Genomic DNA, 11,113 nt, shown 5'->3' on the forward strand with positions numbered 1-11,113 from the left:
TCAATGTATTTTCGCCCATCTCTGCACACACACACACACACACACACACACACACACACACACACACACACACACACACACACACACACACACACACACACACACACACAATATTTATTTGCATTCACATTTAACAAGGCATTGACAAACAATGTTAGATGCGCATTGTGCAAACTTGGGAAACTCAACAATATTTCATGATACAGATCATGGGTACACCTCCTTCATTATGTACGGTATGTCAATTTTAAGGCTGGGCTTTCTTTTGAACCCCAGGGAACTTGGCTCTTTGCCAGGGGCACTTTACCCATTGTGTATCTAGAAACATAGAAGATCTACAGTAGCAGTACATTCTAGCAGAGATGCTAGTCTAACATGGTCTTATAAGGACATGTACTAAAGATAAGGGCACCATACAAAAAGTTAAAGAAATACAGATGAGACAACTCAGCTGTTAGATTGAGTTGTAGTTGAGTTGAATTAGCATATGTAGGGCCTATTCTGTGAAAGCTAGTTGACTAACCACTCAACAAGATTGAATGGGAGGCCAACAAGAACATAATACACATATTTGGTAATCTATACAGTTCTGCCACCACAACACACACGACACGCGTGCGCACGCAGGGAGTGAGGTTGGCTATCTTTGAACCTCTTGTATGAACAATTTGTTTTAGTAACATCTCATACCAGATAGCAGTATCTTCAGCAGAACTTCCTTCTTCTTGGTCTGAAAATCGTCATAGATTTATGTTGGACATCAAGGTGGTCATAATGTCCTTCTTCAGCCATTTCATCAATATCATCATAAATAGACATGTCGGAAAGTTTAGGCACAGCCATTTTTTGTGAATTGAATTCTTCTTGCTGGTATTTGATACTTATACCTCTTCACAACACACTGAAGACTTATCTTCACTAATAGACAGGTAGAATCAATTTCTCCAATGTAAATTTTTGTATTGTGCATATGTAATGAGATAATTAGCATATTTGACACATGGGTGGAAATGACAGGAAACCCTATATGTAGCATGCAAATAATTAATAATAAAAGAACATTAAAAACTGAATTTGAAGAGTGATACATGTTTATTTTCCTGAACCAATTATTTAAAAACATAGATCTTCATAATCATGTTGACCCAGCTCTCATAGACTGCATTATGTCACACAATCCACTCTTCATCCATGTCACAATCATTTCCCAGGTCTGTTTGTGTCACCTCCTGCACCTATAGAGTCTGCAACACACAAACACCAATAGTCACTAAAGAGGAAACATTAGATCACCACCTCTAAATATGTTTATAGAATTTAATCTCAGGTGTACTGTACAAATAGCCTGGCGGGCCATCCCATAATTATACTGCGTTCACTCACTCATTCCTTCCCCAGTATGAGGTCCGGCTTTCGGCTGATATAAAAGTGGGCTGGAGTACTTGCCTTGACAGACAGACTCCTCTAACCAATCAGCTTAGCAAAACATCTGTCATCAAAGTGCAGCCAGTTGGAAGAACGGCAAACAAAGATGTATTTTCGGCCGATGAGCTCCGCTAGCACATACTCCTGTCCCTTTTTATTTGTTGTAATTGATTCCAACTCTGAAATAACTTCACTTATTGCTTGTTTTATTGTTTCAGCGTTAACTGTTACACTTGTTGCATCGAGGGCAGCCGTGTTGTTTTGAAAATGCTGCAGCAAGCATCTACGTCACCATCTACACATGGACCAATCAGGGGAAGCTTTTCACTTGTTTTGCGGACAGCAGTTGAAACGCATTAACTGATTGGCCCCGATCAGAAAATGATCGGGGCCAATGACTCATACTCGCTGCCTATACGTGAAAGTCCAGACCTCATACTGGGGAAGGAATGAGTGAGTGAACGCAGTATGTGGGTTGGCCCACCAGGCTACTGTACAAATACTTTGGCTCTAGATTATTTTTCAAAACAGTTACAGTAGCAATAACCTTTATAGTGTAACTACATTGTTCTGTGCCATTGCCATGTTTTGAAGAAATACTGACAGATTCTGTGATGAACTTAATTATAAATGTAGCTTTCACAACACTGATGAAGTTACATTTATTCAAGTTATTTTGTCTGGTGATGTTGATTTACGAAATAGTACCTGTAACCTAGCCAGCTGGAGTTCTTACACACCAACGTTGGTGATAAATATATACAATGGATTATGTATATTTTTGTCTGGTGTCTTGAAGGTATGACATGGTAGCAGGAATGGTCTCTGAATATAAACTAAATAGTCCACTCAGCATCCTCGAGTTTCGAATGACAACGCACCGAGTTCACAGAATAAACAAACAACAAGAGGGCACACCAGTGCACTCGGTGTGCATTTCTGATCACTGAGTATTTTACTGTACAGTAACACCAAACTAATATAAACAGTCTCTGAAAAGGAATGCTACAGTACTGTACAAAATATTGAATGCTGCATGCACAAACACTTGACAGGCAAACAACTTAAAACTTTTCGAGAGAAAGGACAAATCGCCAGTTGCCAACCATAACTAACAATCTAAACACCAACAACAAACAACGGATGCAGTTACTGGAGATCTGATTCTGAACAGGAATGATGGGAATCAATAAAACAAAACAATGTGTAGCAAAGCCAACTAATCACAGTGAGCTATATCTCCAAAGGGGTGCATATTGATTGGTCAAACCATGTCATCACTGGTTACAGGACAGGCCTAACCAGGAAATGTTTCACAAACACGCAGTAACTTAATGTGCAACATTATTTTCTCACTCAACAGTAAACAAACCAATATAAAGTTTATGTAGGGTATCTGCACATTTCTAAAGTGAAAATTTAAGGACTTTTTAATACCTCTAAAATGACGAAGGAAACATTGGCCAAATTGTCAAATATCAGAGGCGGAAATTGTGAAAATAGCCGATCTACATGCTCACACTGCCTCACAAAGCGAGTCGTTGTGAGCATGTAGATCTGCTATATTCACAATAGAACCGTGTTATACAAAATGTAACCGTGTTATACAAAATGTAATGCCTCAACTCTTAGTGCTCGTCAGGGTGGAGGGGGGTCCCCAGATCAAATATGATTACTTTGGGGGTCGCGGCCTGAAAAGGTTGACAACCACTGGTCTACGTGACCCACAGGTCAGGTCCATGCTGGTGGCAGAGACCAGGCGGGCCTTCCTGTCCTTGAGGTAGTAGCGTCCCTCATCGCTGCTGTTGACGTGTCTGATCTCGATGTGGTCCCAGTGGGTTCTGACGCGGTCAGAGTAGTCTGCCAGGTCCTGAGACACCGCTGCACCGTCTCTCACCTATAGGAGGTATGAGTGGAGGGCGTGTATTAGGGATGGGACGATATGAAAATTTCATGTAACGATTATTGCAATAAAATAAATATCGATTTACGATATTATCGCGATGATCAAAATACATTATCCTGGAGCGGAACATTCGCCAAAAAATAGCAGATCTACAAGCGTTGAGACGCTTGTAGATTGGCTATTTTATGGCAAAGACATTTGGTAGAGGGTGAAAAAAAGAATGTATCCTACAGTATTTTATAAGTACCTTTTACCAACTAGAAATACTGTTCCTTCGAAACAGTGTGGGCTCGCTTCCAACCCAACAAATAGGATACTTTAAGGTACTGTAAGGTACAGTACCTTACAGTATTGTACTGTACCTTACTATACTATACTGTACTGCACCTTACTGTACTGTACTGTACTGTAACTTACTGTACTTTACTGTACTGTACCTTACTGTACTTTACTGTACTCTACTGTAACTTACTGTACTTTACTGTACTCTACTGTACCTTACTGTACTGTACCTTACTGTACTGTACTTTACTGTACTCTACTGTACCTTACTGTATACTGTACTCTACTGTACCGTACTGTACCTTACTGTACTGTACTCTACTGTACCTTACTATACTGTACTTTACTGTACTCTACTGTACTTTACTGTACTCCACTGTACCTTACTGTACTTTATTGCACTTTACTGTACTTTATTGTATTTTACTGTACTCTACTGTACTTTACTGTACTATACTGTACCTTACTGTATTGTTTTGTACTTTACTGTACCTTACTGTACTTTACTGTACTCTACTGTAACTTACTGTACTTTACTGTACTCCACTGTACCTTACTGTACTCCACTGTACCTTACTGTACTTTATTGTACTTTACTGCACTTTATTGTACTTTACTGTACCTTACTGTACTTTACTGTACTTTTACTGTACTCTACTGAACCTTACTGTACATATTCTATGTGTTCTAGAGGTGTATATTGAGTGCATATACTGTAGGTTAACAATCCCAGATCACATCTGTCCTCCACTATGTCTATAACCAAGGCGTTCTTCTATGTGGCCATTCCAGACTGACTCCCTGAAAACCAACAACAACCACTAATACGGCTGATTGTCCCTGCGGGTTCTAGGATATATACTGTAAATCCCATTGCCAGGGATCCTAAAACCTTATTCTTTTTAAGTAAAATTTCTAAAACACTACAAAACATGTCTCAAAGACAAATACAAGCAAACGTCTCCACAGTAACACAGTAACAGTTGTTTGTGTGTGCGTGCGTGCGTGCGTGCGTGCGCACATTGTAGATCAACTTCATAGCAGTATTAAGTGGTCCATCTATGTTTTTTATTAATAATAAAATCTGCAAAGTAACAAGTAACTGAGGCTGTCAAATGCTGTATTTATAGTAGAGTATATGTAACAAAAATGGAAAGTAGAGTAAAAGTACCTCAAAATTGTACTGTAGGTACAAGTACTTGTATATACTTGAGTAAATGTACTTGGTTACTTTGCAGCACCACAGAACAGCCAATGACAGACAGGCCTTTAATCACAGCTGTCTCAATCAGTAGAGTGGAGAGGGACATTTATAGATATTTGTAGTTTTAACTCAGAATATATATGTCACAGTTAGTTTGAGATTCGGTTAGATTGAGAACAGGAGCGCTCGTTTTTGTGCACAAGGTGGAGCAGGCGCCACCTCCTTCGGGGAACTAGGAATAATTTGACTGAGGTTAGGGTTAGGATAAGGGTTAGGTTAGGCATAGTTTTTCTGAGGTTAGGGTTAGGTTTAGGCATAGTTTTACTGAGGTTAGGGTTAGGTTTGGGGTTAGGGTTAGGGTTAGGTTTAGGTTCAGGGTTAGGATTGGGGTTAGGTTTAGGGTAAGGTTTAGAGTTAGGGTTAGGTTTAGGCATAGTAGCATTCCCCAGCGTAGGACTAATGCAGTTAAATGCTCTACCACTGGGACATGAGCTTCTTCCACTGGGACATGAGCTTCTTCCACAACCAGGTGAACAAAAACAAGCGCTCCTACCCCAATCTAACTGAGTTACCCAAAATAACTGTAACATATACATCACACAGCTTAGATATTTGGATCAAATCAGAGAGCAGACCTGTGTGAACGCAATGATATAGATAGCATATCTGAAGTGTGAACACTGCAGCCACAGCGCCTTAACATAAACATGGGTCTATTATCCTTCTCTCCACTCTGTCCCCACTCACTAAACCCATTGGAAATGCATTGGGTGCTTAAAGTTAAACATTTTTATTTTTTTATATTTATACTACAAAACATTTCAAAACCAAAAATACAAGCACACGTGTCCTCAGTAAGCTGAACACATAAAAATTTGAATGGTGTTGAAAGGTGTAAGCGTTTAAGAGATGAATCGCGCCAAAGTTTTGAGGAGATACTGACTGACTGATAGATAAATAATGAAGATAACATACGTGTGCTCGCCTTCCAGGCGAGCCCACAATTATAGAGGTTTTAAACTAAGGGTACCAGATGCAGCTCGGCAAATGAAAGGTGAATTGATCCCAGTGCATGACGGAGGGTGATATCACAACAAATTAAATCTCCACGATACGATTATCGTGAGTGTTTTGTATCATGATAAACGATAATATCGCTTATTGTCCCATGGACGTTTTGTTTAGTTTTAGTCATAGTCTTTTGAATACGTTTCTTTTTCTTTTCTTTTCTCTTTTTCAAAAATGTATTTTGAGAGAGCTTGATGGCAGATTTTACAGTGGTTGTATGCTGAAAATAGCCAATCCACGAGCTCCCTAAGTCCTTCCCCAACATTTTAGTTGATGAAATTGTCAATAGATTTTGTTTTAGTCACCATAGCTTAGTTTTTATCTAGTTTTCTCTAAGGTCTACAAAGATGTTCCTTCTTGGAGTCTTGGAGATAGAGTCAGAGTCGAGTCTCAAGTCTTTGATCACGTCCAAGTCCGAGTGTTGAGTGTCTAAAAACAGCTCAAACAGACAGTTGTAATGGTCTGCTTAGAACACTGCACATCTATAACTAAGGAATATCATCATCGCTCCTTTTGATTGATTGATTGAAGACTTTATTAGAAGTTTGCATAGGAAAAGGTACAGTTCCATGACGGTACAGTTCACTGGTACAAGGTCTACTAAAAGGAGATCCATGAAAAGACTAAGCTTATTTCCACTGGAAACCATTGAAGTATCTCATATAACATTGAATGACAGACAGATAGTACAGAAGACAGACAGAACACAGTACTATGCAGTAGATATGTAAAGAAAAACAAAACAAAGACAGTAATTCTTAAACAAACAGTATATACAAAGAAGGGGCAGGGGAGGGTAGGGTTGGGGCTAGGTTCATTATTACCAGTTGCGAACGGCTGCTGCCTGTAAGTGGCTTTTCAGGGCAATTTTAAAGGATGCAAGTGATCCACACTCCTTTATGGCCTTCGGTAAGGCTTTCCACATTTTGGTGGTATAGCAGAAAAAAGAGTTTGACCCTTTGTTGGTTTTGACTCTGGGTTGAAAGTGATCTGTGGCGCTGCCTCTGGTGTTGTAATTATGGACATCCTTAATGTTTATAAAGTATTTTGACAGGTACTTGGGTATCATAGTGGTGTAGTGTATCTTGTACACCAGGCCCATTGCAAGCTGCTGTACTCTGTCATCTACTCTGAGCCACCCCACTCTTAATTGGTGAGTAGCGGTGAGGTGAGTCTGATAGGGAAGGCTAAGCAGGACCCTAATTAGTTTATTTTGGGCTGTTTGGAGTTTAGTTTTCAGGGCTTGTGGGGCGTCACGATACCATACGTGGACTCCGTAGTCAAAGAGGGGCTGGATTATTGCACCAGCTATGGTCTTCAGTGTGTTAAAATTGACCATCGGGGCTATCCTCTGTAGGAAACGAGTTCGTTGGTTGATTTTATTTATTACTTTAGAAGTCATCTTTTCACTGGAAAGATTAGCTTCCAGGATACATCCTAAGTAAGAGATTTCGTTTTTTCGTGTTATGACCTTGTCACCCACTTTGATTGTGAAGTTATCGACCTTTTTGAGGTTATGATTTGTTCCAAAGAGGATGGACTCCGTTTTTCCCAGGTGAATTGATAATTTGTTGTCGTTAAGCCATGTGCAGATCTTACTTAGTTCAGAGTTAAGTGTCTTCTCAACCTGCAAGTGGTCCTTGCCCGAGACTAGGAGAGCCGAGTCATCCGCGAACAGGAACAGGTTGCAGTCACAAGCAGATGCCATGTCGTTCACGTATATTAGGAACAACAGAGGCCCCAGTATGCTACCTTGAGGAACACCACAGCTTACTGGGAGGGGGGGGGACATGGTACCGTTAATCTCCACCACCTGTTCCCTCCCCACCAGGTAAGATTGCATCCAACTCACTGCTGCGCTGTCAAGACCGATGGCTTTTAGTTTCTCAATCAGAATAGAATGATTTACGGTATCAAATGCCTTCTGGAGGTCCATCATGACCATGCCGCTATATTTGCCGTCATCCGCTTCGCGTTTGATTTGGTCAGTCAAATAGAGAAGGCATGTGTCGGTGGAATGAGATTTTCTGAATCCAGATTGGAACTCGTAAATCAGATTATTCTCATCGAGATATCTTGCAATCTGTTCGTAGACTATTTTCTCCATGACTTTGGATATGGAGCTGAGAATGGAAACGGGACGGTAGTTTCCAGGGTCTAGTTTGCTACCTTTTTTATGCAGGGGGGTTACTTTTGCTAGTTTGAAGTCCTGTGGGACATGACCCTGTTCGATGGAAAGGTTAATTATGTGGGTAATGATTGGAGCAATGGTGGCGGCTGAATCTCTGAGAAATCTAGCTGGAATTTTATCAAGGCCAGTGGCCTTGTGCTGAGGTAGGGCGCTCAGTTTTTTAAACACTTCATCAGTTGTCACTGTGGCAAGTTTAAAACTGTCTTTTATGACACCCAGTTTATTGTAGTATTTCTTAACAAAATTTATACCATACCGCCCAGATGGGGCGACCAGTCTTTCAACCAGTGAATGGGCCATGGTGGTAAAGGTTTTGTTAAGATGGGTAGCTACTTCACATTTGTCAGAAATGAGAGCGGCGTCTGTTTTGATGTTTATGCTGTGGCATATGTTTTTAGATTTTAAGCCTAATTGGTTGTTAAGCAACTTCCATAGGTCTCGTGGTTTATTTTTGTATTCGTCGATTTTGGTGTCGATGTAGTCTTTTTGGGCGGATCTACATAGTGCGATCGTCTGGTTTCTGAGTTTCTTGCACTGAGCAGTAAGATGTTTGATTTGGATATTGAGGTCAGGGTTGAATTTTTTCCTAAGCTTTTTGCAACACTTACGTTTTTCATCGTACTTTTTGTCTCTGAGTTTAGCTGATTCGGCTATATCTGAGTTATACCATGGCTCTTGGCGGGCTTTAACCCTGGTGGTTTGCAAGGGGGCCACGTCGTCTAGAGCATTGGTCAATTTGGTTTTAAAACCACACCATGCTCCTTCGACATTTGTACAATTCAGTTCAGAAGAAAAGTCAGTATTCGCTAGTGTGTGATTTAATGCCTCACTGGAGTAGTTTTTGAGGCTTCTAGCTACCACTGTTTTGTGACCACTAGCCTTGGGTTTGTGTATTTTACGCGTACAGTAGATCATGTAATGATCACTAAGACCGCATACAATAGCCCCGCTAGCGGTGACTTTGGATTTGTCTGTGGTTACGATGAGATCTATGAGGGTTTGGGAGTGCTCCGTCACCCTATAGGTACGGTAACGAGCTGAGTGAGACCATATTGATTACATAACCCATTAAAGGACTTGAACAGGGGTGCTTCTTTAAGCACAAACATTCCAGTCGCCCAAAGCATAATACTCAATACCGTCCACCTTTGCTAAGCTCTCCTCAAACAGCTCAAAGAAGTCATTCTGGTCAGGGGGTCTATAGACTGCGCATATTAGTATATTTTTAGCATGTTCAAAAATTATCTCGACCCATACAGTTTCAAGAGAGCTGTGGTGTAGGTCAGGGCGAATGATAAAATTTAAATCATTGTGAATATACATGCAAACACCGCCTCCCTTCCTGTTCCTATCATTCCTAATGACAGTGTAATTGGCTATTTCAATGCTAGTATCTGAGAATGAGTCATCGAGTTTAGTCTCTGAGAAGGTTAAAATGTGTACCTTACCATCAAGAAACATAGCTTTGATTTGTTCCAGTTTGGGTTTCAAACTGTTGATGTTGAGATGAATCATTTTCAGTCCTCTTTTCACAAAAGTACCTTTCATGCCTGAGGTGTTCAAATAGCCATTATCAGGGCTGGGGGAGGGGGTTTCCCCTGTGTGTGAGTCCACATCCGTGTGTATTGGGGGTAGGGGGGCGCTGGGGGTGGGGGGGAGGTCATGTCCCGTTGATGTCTGAGAACCTAGACAATGGGATATCCAGCTTCTTTCATCGGCGCGAGGTGTCGAGGTGGCGGCGCCGGCGCAGATTGTATCAAAGCCGAGGTACGCCAACAGCCATGATTGGTTTCGATCCCTGGGGGGTGGCGGGGCCAGCGGGGGGACATCCTGCTCGGTGGTACTGGTAATCTCCGGGGATCCGACTGCCGCGAACTGGGCACCAACAGCCACGATGTCGGGTGGTGGAGCCGGCGCGGGGGTGGACACACCGACGTCCGAGGTGCTCCGTGGGTCGGGTGGTCCCTCGTGGATCCGTGGTTCCTCCGAGTTGGCCGTGTTGGTAACCTCACTGGTCGACAATGGCGATGAGTCGACCGTGGAAAGACCATCCGCGGCTGCGAGAACGGCGGCGAGTCTGCGAGTCATCTGTCGGGTTGCAACAGGTCCAGGGTGGGTTTCTATATCTCCACAGAGTAGCAGCAAAAAGTAAATACAGGACCTTCTGTCCATACTACTGCCAACTGGGGGTTTGTTCTTTGTTGAGATCAGCGCACCAAAGACAGTCATTCTCCCGTAGCCAAGGTGTTTGGATTCCGACCCACCGTGGAGATAAAAATCACTGTGTGATTCCTCTCTGTCCTGCACATAATCCATCGTATCCAAGTTATGTGGGATCCACGGTGAACTCAAGCATGAGTCGGTAAACCATACGAGAAACGTTAGAAAAGATAAAAATATCCATCCCTTTGTCCCTGGTGAGTAGTTTACTGGCGCGCGGCGGCGGCTCCGGCGAGAAGTTGAGGAGCGAGAAATCTTTACGCATACAGTATCCCCATCGTTTAGTTGTTTAGTATAATATGGTCCCTAAACAGGCTATCCCAATGCAATTTGAAACAACACATACTGGAAACCTATGGTTCTTCTGAGGCAAGAAATAAAAAAATTCCTGATTGAGATAGATAGACTGGGAGTTAAATGAACACAGGAGAGACCAGGTTGAAGGTGGTTAAATGTGTCATAAGGCTGTGTCATAAGGCTTTATACAATATTGTACAAAGAAGAATAAAGGCTGCACACTGGGTCATGCTCCAATGCTTAAAACATGTATTTTGGTTCCTTTTTACACTATTGTACAGTATGTGACATTTCGAGCCTACTGGCTCTTCGCCAGTCTGAATTACTACAGTAGCTACCACATTTGAGCCATGCAGATTATGATGTAGTTATTAACCATTAATTAGCCAGCGTGAGCCACAGGCTTGTGGTCCAGGCACCTAGGCTGGTAATCCAGTGTATCGCAGGTTTGAGTCCCGATCCCGATAACCTTAAATGAGTAGTTCACCCCCAAAATGACTTATTTTCTATTGATTACTCA

The 11,113-nt window shown here is 41.8% G+C and overlaps 1 protein-coding gene across 5 annotated transcripts in view; it reads right to left on the reverse strand.

The window, feature by feature from the left end:
- Nucleotides 1–1,073: 1,073 nt before the first annotated feature.
- LOC308302103 (uncharacterized protein) overlaps nucleotides 1,074–11,113 on the reverse strand; it is a 13,891-nt gene continuing 3,851 nt past the window's right edge. For 3 of the 5 annotated variants that reach the window (XM_080746295.1, XM_080746296.1, XM_080746297.1), the window contains 2 exons: nucleotides 3,102–3,322; nucleotides 1,074–1,244 (listed from right to left, as the gene is read on the reverse strand). In XM_080746295.1, the coding sequence (XP_080602421.1) occupies nucleotides 1,223–1,244; nucleotides 3,102–3,322 (243 nt within the window). In that variant the 3' untranslated portion in view covers nucleotides 1,074–1,222. Of the gene's footprint in view, nucleotides 1,245–3,051; nucleotides 3,323–11,113 lie in introns of all 5 variants that reach the window. The other 2 variants (XM_080746299.1, XM_080746298.1) reach the window with 2 other exon arrangements.

Source organism: Nannobrachium achirus (assembly GCF_963921795.1).
Source record: "Nannobrachium achirus genome assembly, chromosome: 17".
NCBI classification, from domain to species: Eukaryota; Metazoa; Chordata; class Actinopteri; order Myctophiformes; family Myctophidae; genus Nannobrachium; species Nannobrachium achirus.